Below are 16,688 nucleotides of genomic sequence, written 5' to 3' on the forward strand. Positions count from 1 at the left end.
GGGCATTTCGGGAGAAATGCATCCACAGAGTCTCTATGGGTCAGAGATGACTTGGCCACATGAGACAAGGCTCAAGAGAGTAGACTATAACAAAATTTTAGCAGACATGTTCCCAGCCCATCAAGAGCTTACAGTCTAGTTTGTAGAAGGCATTTAATGAGAACAGTGACCAAAGGTTAACCCCCCACAGTAAGAGCCCTGCGAAGGACCCCAGAACCCTGATATTCAGAACCTTGCCAAAAGAACAACATTCTGGGACAAGCCTGGTTAAGATTACCTCAGGAGGATGCTGACACTGCTGCTCTTACTTTCAGCCTGAATAGAAAGAGCCGGAGTCTTTGAAAAATAAGGTTTTTTATTGAGATTTCATAAAAAAATAAATTAAATACAGCAGAAAAATAATTATTAAATATTAAATGCTAAAGGACTGGCCCTCCCACCACATAGAGTGCAGGTCCTTTAAACAAAAAAGCTGATGAGGCAGAGAAATGTAACTGGCCACTGTGAGTCTTGGGAAACGAGGTCCTTCACAGAAAAGAGGAATCAGTCTAACTTGTTAATCCGTATTAACAATGTGATGGTCACAGTCGAGGGTCTCCATTTGTCCCTGCTCCACAGGGAAGAATGAAATCCTCCTAGGGATTACAGTTGGAGTATCTTTACAGGGACAAGAGTAGGCCCTCAGGAGGAGAGGAAACAGACAGCTCTGAGAAGAAGTAGAATTGTGGGGCTAGAAACTCTCAACACGTATCTGCACCAGTCGCTAGTCTTGCCAACTCTCTGTCCACAACCAAACGCTTATAAGTAAGCCAGTCTCTTTGCCTCCTGCTCCTAATAGCCATCTCTGCCTGGTCTTTCCAGTGGCGTACTAAATTCCACTTGGAGGGGTTGAGGGTTTTGCTACACTTCCCTATGGAGTTTTCCCATTGCCCTTGGCTACAGAGTTAATGTTGATCTGCCTCCAGAGAAATGATTCAGAGCTATTTCTTCTTCAGAAGTGGTATAGAATTCAAGGTTAACAAGTTATCAGCTGGTGGTACTTCATTTAAAAAATATATATTAATGAAAGTCTCTGAAATGTAGTGACCTTCAAAGCCTAGCCAGACAGCAGGGAGCTACCCAGTTTGGAGTGCGGGAAATCCAATTCTCCTTCTTAATTTAAATCTTGAATTTAATCTCCATGGAGTCCTTGTGGAGAAACCACTGGCAGAGGTAGAAGAACATATATATATATATATATGTACACATATATATACACATATATGGTTATATAATATATATTAATATACATGCACATGTGCTTATTCATGTTCATATATATTTTATAAATATATATAAAATATATATGAACATGTACACACATGTATGTATACTATATCCACGGAAATACTTGTTTTCAGGAAAGATGGTTCCATTCAGCAAAGCTGAAGGTGAAAGAGCAGATGTAAGGTAGCAGAACTTCATTCCCCTTTCAGACCAACACCTCCAAGCCACCAAGAATGGTTCTTCACATACAACGGTTTCTTCAGAGGAACCCGTAGACCCTTCTGGGGTCGAGTGAGGTGTTGATGCCAGTATGATTGCTGATCCAAGGCAGGTATTGGGAAACTCGAGTATACACTCCTGGCTTGTTCTTCACAGCACAGTCTTCTCCCCAGCTGACGATGCCATACAGTACCATGCGGTCTCGGTCCCGGCAGACCAAGGGGCCCCCAGAGTCTCCCTGAAAAGTTAAACACATCCATAGGCACATAAGTCAAGTTCATTTTTTCTTTCTTGTTCTCCGGGAAAAGACTTCTTCTGCAGGACAGCTGATCCTGGGACTTCTGAAAATGGACAGCATCAGCTGTTCGCACATGACCCTGAAAGGTTCTGCCTTAGAACAAGGCATCTGCTCTTCTCAAGCCAAGAACTGCACTGTCTCTCCCCAGATTTCATGAAGGAAAGAGGAACAGAATGCCTCCCATAGAAGACAGCTATGCACCTCAGGAGAAAAGCAGAACCGGGAACTGAGAGAATTTCTCCAGTCACCACTCTTTTACTGCCTGGTTTTTCTAGCTCTGGAGTGGACCCATAGTCTGTCACATAGTCTGTCACATAGTCTGTCACATAGCTCTTGTAGGACAAAAATAAAAATAATGAAGTCTTTCCCTGTCAGGGTGGGTTCCCTGGGTCTGTCTGTTGGAAATTTGGGCTAAGGGAGCCCCTGGATTTGGGCTGTTTGGAACTGTTTTCTGTGACATGTTCTAAAGGCAACCTAACTTCCTGCTCCCCAGGAACTGGTCCTGGGGAAAAGTCCTACGAACCGCCCCCCCATACTTAAAGGAGCCCGGGGGACCAAGACAATGCTTACCTGGCAAGCATCAGTTTCCCACTTGGGATCTCCTGCACACAGCATATTTTTGGTCACTTCAGAGCCATAGTAGGAGGGCTGCTGGCACACCCGATGGGAAATTAAATTCACCCTACTTGTTTTCAGGTGATTCGAGTACATGTAGTCACCTACGAAAGATGAAAGGGAGGAGTTAAACGTCTGCACACCATAGAGTATAGAGCCCAGGGCTATGAAATCTGCTCCACTTCTCTGGGAATCTCAACAGCTCATCTTCCAGAAAGGCCCCAAGCATGCCAGAGTTGTCCCGAATGGCTGGATGTCCAACGTCTACTGCCCCCTCAACCTTAATGCAGACCGAAGCTCTACTCCCTCCATGATTGTTACCCTTACAAAGTCACTATCCACCCCCTAACCTCCAAGACTGGGACCCACCCACCTCCGAAGCCTTGACTCAGCCCACACTCCTGCCTCATCTCCATGAGCTGGCTCAGAGATGCTTCTGGCTGAGCCCCACATCTTGGTTCTTATTTAGCACCTGATTTTTTAGGAATCAATTAACGGTATTTATTGAGCACTTACAGCGAGCACTAAGCGCTTGGGAGAGACCAATAGAACAGAGTTGGTAGACACATTCCCTGCCCACAACAAGTTTACAGTCTAGAGGATGGGGGCATGGCTATGGCCATCTCGGACCCCAAATGACCCCCAGTCTCATTAGGTAAAATATCACTTACGATAATCTTCTTTCCCGTAGCCTGACACTTCACAGACTGCGTATGATGGGGGGTCCCTACTACTAGTTGGCAGGCAGATAGTCTGGATGACGTCGGAGGGTTCTGCACAATCCCCAGAATCAGAGAGCAGTCTCAGTAGGGCTGAAAAAAAAACAGGAAGAGGTTAGGACAAGAGAACTACCTGACCTAGAGGCATCCTGGGGAAGAGACTTGGATGTGCTGTTTTGCCAGTCTATTAGAGGTGGAGACTGCATTAAATCAAATAAATAAATAATAAATTACAGATATAGGCCTGCTGTAGTGGAGTAGCGAGTCAATTAAGGATCAGGGTAAAGGGGAGGCTCTTGAAGTGAGAATACAAATACATTTTTTTTCTCTGAGTGTGGTATGAACAAAATGACAGCAAAAGCTGGCTCTTGCCTGAACGCCCTTTGCAAGGAGTGCCTCACCTAATCCTATCCAGAGGTAGAGTGGTTGAAAGTACTGGGAAGACACTCACAATGTTTATTATGATAAGCCTTTGTCCACCAGGGAAATTCAATCCCAAGCCAACAGGGGTTTGGGGGAATCTCTCTTTTGGGTCTCATTCCCTCCTCAAGGGGACCCTCACTGCCCCCTCCCACCCACCCTGTCCCATGGGTCCTGGGAGACCCTCACCAATGTCATTGTGGTGGGAAAGGGTCTTTGAGTAGTACCCCTTGTGCAGGATCAACTGGGTAACCTTAAACCTGTGTTCCTCATCCTTGATCTTCATATTGGAGCTCCCCAGGTACACAGAGTAGTGGTCCTTTTCGTGTTCCCTGTGAGAAGAAAAAGGGAGAGTGGAGGGAAGATCCCAAACTCTCCAATAATCCCAGCCCACCCTGCAGAAGCTTGTCCTCCCATCTAACAGAGTGTGAGTACTGCTTTTCACCCCAGTGCCGGAGGGGCGACCTGAAGCATTTGAGAGGGAGAGTGGGCAAAGAGTCCAAGCAAGACAAGATCCCGCTGGCCTTGGAGTGCTTCAATTTGCTAAACCTTCCCCTCCCCCCACCATCAGTTTGACCAGGAGCCTCTTTCATCCATATGTAGGACGGGGGCAAAGGAGGAGGAGGAAGAAGGAATGGAGATGATGACAGAACAGGAGAAAAGAATTCTCAAAGAAAATTCCGTTTTCAACCAAGAGATCCTGTCAGGGATGATGGCAGCTGCTGGAGAGGCCAGAGAGAAAGCCACTAAGGCCAATTCCAGGGGACGGCCTCTTGGTCCCATGAAAGCAGCCTTTGCCACAGGGGCACTTTGAGATGGGGAAGTATTCATCAGCTCCCTCTCCTGAACTGTCAGGACACCAAAAGCCAAGCATCTGAGGGCTGGGAGAGGCTGAAGCCTGAAATTGGGCAAGGACAGTGTAGAAAAAAGAGGAAAGGATAGGTGGAATTTCCACTCGTACTCATTTGTTTTCTGGTTTATAGTCTGATTTTTTTTAAGATCTTGTTAGTTTCTTTCAGGTTCTGCCCTATGACCTTGTCCTTATTTTTCTGTTGGCCCTAGGGTCAGAGGGAATTAGTCGTGGGTCTGGAAGAGAGGGCTTACGTGAAGCAGTGAGCAGCACTGAGGACCCAGCAGGCACTGATGAGACTGCCCCCACAAATGAATTTCTCCACCCCCCTGGACTCGCGATAGATGGCAGCAAGCCAGGGCTGGGAATCGATGGACATCCTTTCTCCACCAACAATCTTGAAGTATCGATTGCTTCTCCTCTGGCCACACTTGAATTCTGCAAAGAGAACCGCAGGCTGCTGTTGTAGGCAGCTCTTTACCCCGTCGTATTTGAAAGCAAGGAAAGAGTAGAGAGAAGGAGAGTGGGAAACGAGGAGAATGGCAAAATGAGGGAGAGAGAAAAGCAAGGGAGGAAACAAATACGTTTTACGTATTTTCCCTCCCCCATATACGCCATCCAAGAACTGCTACCCTGCCAGTCTCCTGTCTCGGTGGTCAGCATGGCTTAGTGAAAAAAGCACAGGTCTGGGAATCCGAGGATTTGAGTTTGAATTCCATCCCTTCCAGTTGTCTGCTGTGTGCTTTTGGGCAAGACCCTTTATTTAAATAATAATAATAAAAATAATAAAATAATTATGGTATTTGTTAAGTGCTAACTATGTGCAAAGCACTGTTCTAAGTGCTGGGGTACATACAAGGTAGTTAGATTGGATACAGTCCCTGTCCCATAAATTAGTTTCAATCCCCATTTTACAGATGATGTAACTGAGGCACAGAGAAGTGAAGTGACTTGAACAAGGTCACACAGCAGACAAGTGGCGGAGCTGGGATTAAAACCCATGACCTCTAACTTCCAAGCCCATGCTCTTGCCACTAGGGCCTCAGTTTCCTCATCTGTAAAACTGGGATTCAACACTATTTCTCCCTCCTACTTAAACTGTGAGCCCCATATGGGATGGAGATTGTGTCTGACTGTATTATCTTGTAACCAGCACAGTGCTTGGCACATAGTAAACACTTAATAAATACCACAATTTTTTTTACCTAGGAGTCACCAGGCCAGGCAGAAGCACCTTTCTATCCCAGATGAAGCTTGGTTCTTGCTAGGAGCTCAAGGACAGCGTAGCGGTTAAGTAGCAAATGGGCAGTAGAAGAAGGATGATAGAAGAGAAAGGAATAGGGGTCGCCCTGCTTCTTCTGAGCATTCCTTTTCTCAAGTAGTCTCTGAGCAGAAGTCAAGGGCCAGCCCCTAGTCCTTGGGTCAGAGGTCACTCACCTTGTTTCTTTTTGGAGCAGAAAGGCACATCACAACCTCGGACAAGCTGATTTAGACCAACCTGCACATAGCACCAAGGCTTCTCCTGCCCGTTAGGATTCCTAAAAAACAAAGCAAAATGGTCTAGTGGAAAGGTCTCGGGGCTGGGAGTCAGAGGACCTGGGTTTCTAATCCTGTCTCTGCCAATTGTCCGCTGTATGACCTTGGCCAAGTCACTTTACCTCTCTGGGCCTCAGTTTCCTCAACTGTAAAATGGGGATTCATTACCTGCTGTCCCTCCTATATAAACTGGGAGGCGCCTGTGGAATAAGGGATTGTGTCCTACTTGATTAACTTGATTCTATCCCAGCACTTACAGCAGTGCTTGACACATAGTAAGTGCTTAACACACACCATCATTATTATAGCACGGGCTTTGGAGTCAGAGGTCATGGGTTCTAATCCTGGCTCGGCCCCTTGTCAGCTGTGTGACTTTGGGCAAGTCACTTAACTTCTCGGTGCCTCAGTTACCTCATCTGTAAAATGGGGTTTAAGACTGTGAGCCCCACATGGGACAACCTGATTCCCCTGTGTCTACCACAGCGCTTAGAACAGTGCTCGGCACATAGTAAGCGCTTAACAAATACCAACATTATTATTAATTATTATCCCAGAACATCTAATCTGGAGCCTGATTCCCTGTCCCTGGGGAATCCCTCCTTCGGGTCCATTTCAAAGAGATATGTCAGTAAGGTCCTGGTCTCAGATGTGTGAGATAACTACTGCAGGGATAGAGACCTGAGGGAGCGACTTGAATTATCAAAGGGCTACTATTTATCACCTTTGGGCCACTCCCACTTAATGAGCATCCCAGAGATGATACCTAGTCCCGGCTGCTGTCAAAGAGCCAAGGGGAGTGCCCAGGGGTTGTATGATCTTGCCCCACCTTTCTCACCTGCAATAATTGTGCTTGCCCAGCCCAAGCTGCAGGGCATCTTTCCTGCTGGCATTGAACGGCTTTTTAAGCACGTTAACTGAGTCCCAGGACAGGCACTGCCGACCAAATTCATCCCGTTGTGCTGTCCCACGATAGGACTCTCCATTGTCCTTGTAGCATTGTTCCTGAGAATCTGTTGGAAGAAGGGAACTGTTATAGATGCTGCAAAATTCTAGCTCAAGAAGGTACAAGGGAGCTCTACCTTCACTCAGAGCTAGCTAAACTGCCTTCTTCCAGGATTTCTTTTCATAGGCACATTAATGGCAGATGTTGGTTTTACCTGGTTCACTCCCTCAACTTCCTCACCAGCCCCAGGAACAGAGATGGTGACTGTCCTTCTCCTGCCCTATTTGGGATAGGGAGAGTGTCTGATCTGCTTATCTTGTATCTACCCTAGCACTTAATACAGTACTTGGTGCATAGTAAGTGTTCAACATTAATAATAATAATAATCATGATATTTATTAAGCACTTACTATGTGCCGAGCACTGTTCTAAACCCTGGGGTAGATACAAGGTAATCAGGTTGTCCCACGAGAGGCTCACAGTTTTAATCCCATTTTACAGATGAGGTAACTGAGGCACAGAGAAGTTAAGGGACTTGCCCAAGGTCACCCAGCAGACAAGTGGCAGAGCCGGGATTAGAACCCGTGTCCTCTGACTCTCAAGCCTGTGCTCTTTCCACTAAGCCACGATAATGATATTATCATTATTATTATTGTTATTCATTGGCAGTCCCCTAAAACAAGCCAAAATTGGGCAGGTCATTAAGACCCATAAAAATAGTTCATTCAGGTAAATTCAGGTAAGCACCCCACTGGGGTAGCTGCAGAAAGAATCCCACAGCATCATACCATTGCTACCACTTTAGCTGCTTAGCTGCCAGCAACTCATTCAGAAGGGACGAGTTGGAGGTGAAGTTTGTCATGAGTCCCCCATGCTGCTCTCCCACCACATCTCCCTGGGGACCATCTGCTCTCTCCACTTTTGAACCACTAGTAAAAAAGTTTGAAAGGCAATAATTGATTCATTTTGTTTGTAAAAATCGGGCCCCACCATTGACAATCCTACTATCCTTACAGAGGGGAGACTAAGAACACGGCCCGTGAGCCATTCAGGGCAGCCTCACTATATTCTAGTCACACATGGGCCAGTGAGACAGATCTGCCTGAAGATTGCTTTGTATATCAATCATCAAGGCAGGAAGCACGTTGATTCTTGTTTTATTTTAATGGTATTTGTTTGTCAAGCGCCTCTCTCTCTCTCTCTCTCTCTCTCTCTCATTCTCAAACAACCCTGTTCTTGGGCAGAAGGGCAGCTGGTCTGTGAACAGATACAGTACCTATTTCACAGTGCTCTCCCTCAAATCCCTTGGGACAGTTACAGCGGTGAATCCTGGAGAAGAGCTTGTAGCTCACACACTCGCCTCCGTTCTGGCAGTGGCAACCTACGGAGAAGGCAGAAAAAGACAGTTACTGCTTAGGAGTGAAGGCAGCAGTGCTGCAGACAGGAGAAGGTTTGCTCAACGTGGCCCAACCCAGGGTGGGAGTGTCTTAATGACCAAATGCTGTGCCAGGGGTGGAGGGGGGTGGGAGCACTCACCTTTCTTAAGCAGATTTGTTTTGTGATTGACCTGGAACAGAAAGGAATAGAAAAGGCAGTGAGAAACGAAGTGTACTGAGGAGGTGGAGCCTGGGAATCCCAACCACTCTGTGGGGCACTGTCTTCTGCCTGGTTCTTTCCAGTGCACCCTGAGGCTGCTTTTCCACCAGGAACAACACAAAGCCCTTCCCTTCCCTCCACCCGTTTCTTGCTTTTTAAATTTTGGTTGGAACTTCAGGGCCTCAATAATTAAAAGAGACCTGACCCAGCTCCACCAGCCCCCTCCCAAACCGTCCCATCCCGCAAAATTCCTCCAGAAAGCCCATTCCCAAAGAGAAAACGTCCTAACGGGCTTGGCATGGGGCAAAGGGTGGTTCAACTCACGCTTTGACTGCCTACGACCATGGCACACAGCAGCAGGGGCAGTGCCAGCTGGCAGCTGACAAGAAGCTTCATGGCGAGATATCGGAGTGCAGGTCCCGCTGCGCCAGGTGGGTGAGCAGGCTCTGCGAGGGAAGGAGTCATCAGGGGGATTTATTCATTCATTCGATCGTATTTATTGAGCGCTTACTGTGTGCAGAGCACTGTACGAGGCTCTTGGAAAGTACAATTCAGCAATAAAGAGAAACAATCCCTGCCCACACCGGGCTTACAGTCTAGAAGGGGGGAGACAGACATCATTCATTCATTCAATCGTATTTATTGGGTGCTTACTGTGTGCAAGAGCGAGTAAAGGGGCATCAATATAAATAAATAAAATTATAGATCTCTACACACCAGAAGAAGTAAACAGGGATTGGGGTTGGGGGCTTCTGTTCTCGGGGTGGGGGAATCGGGGCCGGGAGTCTTTGATGGGGGGCAAGGGAAGGGTCTGGCAAAGAGATGGGGAGGGGGCCCAACCTCGGTGGAGCGCTCGGCCTGCTGCAGATGGGGGGGTCCGGAGAGGTCGGGGCGCGGGTCCGGCCGGGAGCTGGACCTCGCCAAGCCCTGGGGCCACTAGCCACAGGGCCCAGGCTGGGGATGGTGGAGGGGAGGGGGGACGGCCCCAGAAAGGGGAGCAGGGGGACACAGTAGGAGTTCAATAAATGCTAGTGACTGAGGGATGGCGGAGCAGGGAAGGACGAGCAGGAGGAGAGGAAGGAGAAGGAGGAGGAGAGGGAGGATAAGAAGGAAGAGGAGAAGGAAGAGAGGGAGAATAAGAAGGGGGAGGAGGAGGAGAGGGAGGACAAGGAGGAGGAAGAGGAAAAGGAGAAGCAGGAGGAGGGAGGACAAGAAGGAGGGGGAGGAGGAGGAGAGGGAGGACGAGGAAGAGGAGGAGGAAAAGGAGAAGGAGTAACAGGAGGAGAAGGAGGAGGGCGGTCAAGAAGGAGGGGGAGGAGAGGGAGCACAAGGAGGAGGAGGCGGAAGAGGAAAAGAAGAAGAAGCAGGAGAAAGGAGGATAAGAAGGAGGGGGAGGAGGAGGAGGAAGAGGAGAGGGAGGACAAGGAAGAGGAGGATGAAGAGAAGAAGGAGAAGCGGGAGGAAGAGAAGGAGGAGGAGGAGGGAGGCCAAGAAGGAGAGGGAAGAGGAGGAGGAGGAGGAGAAGAAGAGGCAGGAGGAGGACGAGAGGGAGGACAAGAAGGAGGGGAGGAGAAGGACAAGAAGAAGGAGGAGGAGAGAGAGGATAAGAAAGAGGAGGAGGGTGGGGAAGGCTGGCGGGAGGTCGGGCTGCGGACTCACCGTTTGGAGCGGGTCCCGTCTGGGGAAGCGGAGAAGGAGGGTCCTGTGGGAGCGGGCTGGGGGCTCTGGGGGCTCTGGGCGTTGCGGTGCCGGGGCTCGGAAAGGGCTGTGCGCTCTGCAGCGCCGCCGACAGCTCCCTATATCCCGTGGACCCCGGACCCCGCCCCCGACCCCGCCCCTTTCATCCCCGCCCCGCCCCAGCCCGGACTCGGGACCATCCCCCCGGACCCCGGACCATCCTCCCGGACCCCGGACCCCGGACTCGGCTGCGGGGGCTAAGGAGCAAACCCCGGGCCTCTGCCTGGTCTCTCTGTCTTTCTGTCTGTCTCTCTGTGTTGGGGGAGAGAGGGACCGTCCTGGATGTGTCCTTTCCCCTGCACGCCCCCCGCCCCTTCATTCATTCATTCATTCATTCATTCATTCATTCATTCATTCATTCATTCAATAGTATTTATTGAGCGCTTACTATGTGCAGAGCACTTGTACTAAGCGCTTGGAATGAACAAGTCGGCAACAGATAGAGACAGTCCCTGCCGTTTGACGGGCTTACGGTCTAATCGGGGGAGACGGACAGACAAGAACGATGGCGATGAATAGAGTCGAGGGGAAGAACATCTCGTAAAAACAATGGCAACCAAATAGAATCGAGGCGATGTACATTTCATTAACAAAATAAGCAGGGTAATGAAAATATATACAATTGAGTGGATGAGCGCAGTGCTGAGGGGAGGGGAAGGGAGAGGGGGAGGAGCAGAGGGAAATGGGGGGAAAAGAGGGTTAAGCTGGGGAGAGGTGAAGGGGGGTGGTAGAGGGAGTAGAGGGAGAAGGGGAGCTCAGTCTGGGAAGGCCTCTTGGAGGAGGTGAGCTTTAAGTAGGGTTTTGAAGAGGGGAAGAGAATCGGTTTGGCGGCGGTGAGGAGGGAGGGCGTTCCGGGACCGCGGGAGGACGTGGCCTGGGGGTCGACGGTGGGACGGGCGAGACCGAGGGACGGCGAGGAGGTGGGCGGCGGAGGAGCGGAGCGTGCGGGGTGGGCGGTGAAAAGAGAGAAGGGAGGAGAGGTAGGAGGGGGCAAGGTGATGGAGAGCCTCGAAGCCTAGAGTGAGGAGTTTTTGTTTGGAGCGGAGGTCGATAGGCAACCACTGGAGTTGTTTAAGAAGGGGAGTGACAGGCCCAGATCGTTTCTGCAGGAAGATGAGCCGGGCAGCGGAGTGAAGAATAGACCGGAGCGGGGCGAGAGAGGAGGAAGGGAGGTCAGAGAGAAGGCCGACACAGTAGTCTAGCCGGGATATAACGAGAGCCCGTAGCAGTAAGGTAGCCGTCTGGGTGGAGAGGAAAGGGCGGATCTTGGCGATATTGTAAAGGTGAAACCGGCAGGTCTTGGAAACGGATAGGATGGTTGCCCACTTCCCTCCGGCCCGGGATGCCCACCTCCTTTCATTCATTCATTCAATCGTATTTGTTGAGCGCTTACTCTGTGCAGAGCACTGTACTAAGCACTTGGAATGTACAATTCGGCCACAGATAGAGACCATCCCTGCCCAACGACGGGCTCACAGTCTAAACGGGGGAGACAAACAACAAACCAAAACAGAACGAAACAAAATAGCTCCTCCCGGACCAGGGTGCCCACCTGCCCTCCCCGGCCTAGAGTGTCCACTTTCCCCCGGGCCCGGGGTGCCCACCTCCCTCCGACCCGATGTGCCCACCTCCCCCAGGGCTAGGGTGCCCATCTTCCCCAGGGCCAGAGTGCCCACCTTCCTCCGAGTCGGGACGCCCCTACCTCCAACCGGGCCAGGGTGCCCACCTCCCCCCTGGCCAGGGTGCCCACCTCCCCCCAAGCCATGGTGCCCACCTCCCTCCGAGCCAGGGTGCCCCTACCTCCCCCCGGGCCTGGATGCCCCCCACCCCCTCACCCCGGGGCCTTGACTCCGGCTCTGTCTTTTGGGAGGAGCCTCTCTGCCCACCAGGCTGTCCCTTGGGGGAGGCAAGGCCGGAGCTGGAGAAGACCCCCACCACTGCCAGTGTTCACAGCCCAAACGGGGACCCTCCTCGCCTTGGAGCCGCTGCTGCTTCTGACCTGACCTGGCCTGGCCTGGGCGCCAACAGACAACACGCACTGGAGAACTATGCACCAGAGAATCGAGGGATTTATCCAAATCACTGGAATAAAAGACCTACTGTCCAGAGATTTTTTTCCCCAGTTTCTCTCTGGATAACCTACCTGACCATAGCAAGGCAGTGGAAGGGCACCTGTGGCTAACAGTCTGAAATTCCTCCATGCAGGTGTTTACACGATACACATGGACAGATGGACGGTTCTCATGTCCCTCCCATCTTTTCCAGAAATGGAGCCTGAAACTCTTTATCACTGCCCTTGTCTTTTATGTCATTTTTATATTTTTACTGTTTCATCTTTCCTTAGGTGTCCATCACCAACACCCAGGCCCCCACACTCCCACTTTATTTTAGATTGTCAGGGTCCAGGGAAAGTGTCTAATTCTCAGGGATATAGTTTTTTTCTGGTGCTTAGTGCGGAGCTTTGCACCCAGTAGGTGTTCAGTAAATTTGATTTTTAATACTACTACTATTCATTCATTCAACGGTATTTATCGAGCACTTTCTGTGTGCAGAGCACTGTACTAAGCTCTTGGGACAGTAAAATATAACAATAAAGAGACACAATCTCTGCTCCCAACAAGCTTATGACTACAATTTCCACTGCTGCTGCAGCTGTTACCACCAGTACTAGTTCTGCTATTATTAATACTATTACCGCTATTGAAAAGAGTTACTTAAACACTGCAAAAAAGGAGAGTTCCCAGGTTGCTGTGAAAGAGCCCTGTGAGGGCCAGGTATTACATCTGATCTGATTATCTGCATTTACCCCAGTGCTTAGCACAGTGCTTTGACACATGACATGCTTAATAAACACCAGAATTAAAGTAATTAAATTTAAAGTGAGGGATTATTTGACATTCAGACATGGAATTTAGACCCAGGTCTCTGACATAAATATCAACTTTGTAGGGGTAGGTAGGGAGAGGCAGTATCTATTGTTTTGTATTGTATTGTATTGTAGTCTTCTAAGAACTTAATATATTGCTCCCTACACCCAGTGCTCAATAATTGATTGACTGATCGATTGAATGTCCTCATGCATGGGACCTGTCTTTTATGTATGCTCCCAGACACCTAGTACAATGGTTTGCACACAATAAAGAGCACAATAGACATTAATAATAATGGGTTCTGGCCTGCTCATGTTTGTAACTAAAAATGATGGCATTTGTTAAGAGCTTACTATGTGCAAAGCACTGTTCTGAGCGCTGGAGAGGATACAATTCAAAGCATTTTCTCTAGCAAGCACTTATTGTAGGATACAAAGATAATCAGACGGGACAACGTGTCTGTCCCTCATGGGCTTCTAGTCTAAGAAGTAAGGAGAGTAGGTATCTTATCTGAATTTTGCCAATGAGGAAACAGGCACAGAGAAGTTGTGCCTTTTCTGAGATCCCAGAGCAGGCCATAGGCAGAACTGGGATTAGAAGTCAGTCTACTGACTCATCCTGCATTCTTTTTCCTCTAGGCCATGCCTTCTCCCATGAAGTACTCTTTTACTGAGCTGTCTGATCCAAGGTGACAGAGCTTGTTTTGTGGTTCCTCACTTACGTGCAATTAGGCCCTTCATCTGTTGCAGCAAAATATCTGGATTGTACCAAATTATGACAACAGAGACTCTTGGATTGTATTACCAATAAGCACATATAAACCTGATCGCGATGTAAACAGACATGGCATCGCACTCCGAAACTACGGGACCAATACTTAATTTACAGGAAATTCCCCATGGGTCTGAGAAACTGAAAACACGGCATGATTCATGAGGAGCCCTGTGTGTAGTTCTCATGACTCTGGATTACTCGCCCTCTAGCTGTCATGCTAATCCAAGAGAGAAGTGATGAACTCATTTCCTTCCAGAAACAGTTCAATTCCTTTGATTTCTCCTATTTCCTCCTGGTCCCTTTGTGTTTCAGTTTTCGGGGAATGTCTGCAGGGTTAGGGTGCACAACTGAGCAGATCTGGTGTCTCTCCGGGCTCTTCAAGAAACCGAAATGTAGTAGTAATAGTAATAATAATTATAATAATAATTATGGTCATTGTTGAGCACTTACTGTGTGCCATCCACCATTCTAATCGCTGGAATGGAAACAAGTTAATCCATAATCTTAATCCCCATTTTCCAGATGAGGTCACTGAGGCCCAGAGAAGTTAAGTGACTTGCCCAAAGTCACACATATGTGGTGGAGTCTGGATTAGAACCCAGGTCTTTCTGACTCCACTAAACCATGCTGCTTCTTGTATTGCTGTGTAGTATTAGTAGTAACGGTATTTATTTGACACTGCCTTTGACACTGTCGACCATCCCCTCCGCCTCCATACCTTATCTCACCTTGGCTTCACGGACTCTGTCCTCTCCTGGTTCTCCTCTCACCTCTCTGGCCGATCATTCTCGGTCTCCTACGCTGGAGTCTCCTCCCCCTCCCATCCTTTAACTGTTGGAGTTCCTCAAGGGTCAGTTCTTGGCCCTCTTCTGTTCTCCATTTACACTCACTCCCTCGGTGAACTCATTCGCTCTCACGGCTTTGACTACCATCTCTACGCAGATGACACGCAGATCTACATCTCCGCCCCTGTCCTCTCCCCCTCCCTTCAGGCTCGCATCTCCTCCTGCCTCCGGGATGTCTCCACCTGGATGTCGGCCCGCCACCTAAAACTCAACATGAACAAGACTGAGCTCCTCATCTTCCCTCCCAAACCCGGTCCTCTCCCAGACTTCTCTATCACCGTCGATGGCACGACCATCCTTCCCGTCTCTCGGGCCCGCAATCTCGGTGTCATCCTTGACTCGTCTCTCTCGTTCACCCCACACATCCTAGCCGTTACCGAGACCTGCCAGTTTCACCTTTACAATATCGCCAAGATCTGCCCTTTCCTCTCCACCCAAACGGCTACCTTACTGTTACAGGCTCTAGTTATATCCCAGCTAGACTACTGTGTCAGCCTTCTCTCTGACCTCCCTTCCTCCTCTCTCGTCCCGCTCCAGTCTATTCTTCACTCCGCTGCCCGGCTCATCTTCCTGCAGAAACGATCTGGGCATGTCACTCCCCTTCTTAAACAACTTCAGTGGTTGCCTATCGACCTCTGCTCCAAACAAAAACTCCTCACTCTAGGCTTCGAGGCTCTACATCACCTTGCCCCTTCCTACCTCTCCTCCCTTCTTTCTTTCTACCGCCCACCCCGCACGCTCCGCTCCTCCGCCGCCCACCTCCTCGCCGTCCCTCGGTCTCGCCTATCCCGCCGTCGACCCCTGGGTCACGTCCTCCCGCGGTCCTGGAACGCCCTCCCTCCTCACCTCCGCCAAACTGATTCTCTTCCCCTCTTCAAAACCCTACTTAAAACTCACCTCCTCCAAGAGGCCTTCCCAGACTGAGCTCCTCTTCTCCCTCTACTCCCTCTGCCACCCCCCCTTCACCTCTCCGCAGCTAAACTCTCATTTTCCCCTTTTCCCTCTGCTCCTCCACCTCTCCCTCCCCATCCCCACAGCACTGTACTCGTCCGCTCAACTGTATATATTTTCATTACCCTATTTATTTTGTTAATGAATTGTACATCGCCTTGATTCTATTTAGTTGCCATTGTTTTTACGAGATGTTCTTCCCCTTGACTCTATTTATTGCCATTGTTCTTGTCTGTCCATCTCCCCCGATTAGACTGTAAGCCATCAAACGGCAGGGACCGTCTCTATCTGTTGCCGACTTGTTCATCCCAAGCGCTTAGTTCAGTGCTCTGCACATAGTAAGCGCTCAATAAATACTATTGAATGAATGAATGAATATTTATTGAGCACCTACAGTTTCATCTGTAAAATGGGGATTCAATATCTGTTCTCCCACCTATGTAGTCAGTGAGCTCCAGGTTGGACAGGGACTCTGTCTGACCCACTTACCTTGTACCTACCCTCGTGCTTAGAACAGTCTTTGGCACATAAGTAAGTGCTTAATAAATACCCTAATTATTATTACTGAGTGAAACGCACTGTACTAGGCACATGGAAAGGACACAGATGAGCAATCAGTCAACCAATCAGTGGTATTTATTAAGCACCTTCTGTGTGCAGAGCACTGTGCTAAGAGCTTGGGAGAGTACCAGCAGCAGCGTGGTAAGTGGAAGCAGCGTGGCTCAGTGGAAAGAGCACGGGCTTGGGAGTTAGAGGTCATGAGTTCGAATCCCAGATCTGCCACTTGTCAGCTGTGTGACTGTGGGCAAGTCACTTAACTTCTCTGTGCCTCAGTTACCTCATCTGTAAAATGGGGATTAAGACTGTGAGCCCCACGTGGGACAACCTGATTCCCCTCTGTCTACCCCAGCGCTTAGAACAGTGCTCTGCACATAGTAAGCGCTTAACAAATGCCACATTATTATTATTATTATTATTACCAAAAAATAGAGTTGGAAGACATGATCCCCGCCCACAATGAGCTTACCCTGTCCACACTTAGACTTTAC

At 49.2% G+C, this 16,688-nt stretch overlaps 1 protein-coding gene across 1 annotated transcript; it reads right to left on the reverse strand.

Moving 5' to 3' along the window:
• Positions 1-337: 337 nt before the first annotated feature.
• Positions 338-10,202, reverse strand: PLAU (plasminogen activator, urokinase). The gene is made up of 11 exons (XM_029059173.2): positions 10,122-10,202; positions 8,787-8,908; positions 8,403-8,433; positions 8,143-8,247; positions 6,759-6,933; positions 5,825-5,925; positions 4,642-4,825; positions 3,727-3,869; positions 3,070-3,210; positions 2,354-2,502; positions 338-1,723 (listed from the first exon to the last, which is right to left on the reverse strand). The coding sequence occupies exons 2-11, from the start codon at positions 8,856-8,858 to the stop codon at positions 1,526-1,528; spliced, it is 1,299 nt and encodes a 432-aa protein (XP_028915006.1). The 5' UTR covers positions 8,859-8,908; positions 10,122-10,202; the 3' UTR covers positions 338-1,525.
• Positions 10,203-16,688: the final 6,486 nt, after the last annotated feature.

This window comes from Ornithorhynchus anatinus, chromosome 3 (assembly GCF_004115215.2).
Source record: "Ornithorhynchus anatinus isolate Pmale09 chromosome 3, mOrnAna1.pri.v4, whole genome shotgun sequence".
Classification (NCBI taxonomy): domain Eukaryota; kingdom Metazoa; phylum Chordata; class Mammalia; order Monotremata; family Ornithorhynchidae; genus Ornithorhynchus; species Ornithorhynchus anatinus.

Excerpts from the sequence above, each read along its gene's own strand:
- PLAU (XM_029059173.2), bottom strand. The coding sequence starts at position 8,858 with ATGAAGCTTCTTGTCAGCTGCCAGCTGGCACTGCCCCTGCTGCTGTGT. Across the intron at positions 8,434-8,786 it reads TGGTCGTAGGCAGTCAAAGC|GTCAATCACAAAACAAATCT; the intron begins GTGAGTTGAACC and ends TTTCTGTTCCAG. Across the intron at positions 4,826-5,824 it reads CTGCTCCAAAAAGAAACAAG|AATTCAAGTGTGGCCAGAGG; the intron begins GTGAGTGACCTC and ends TTCTCTTTGCAG.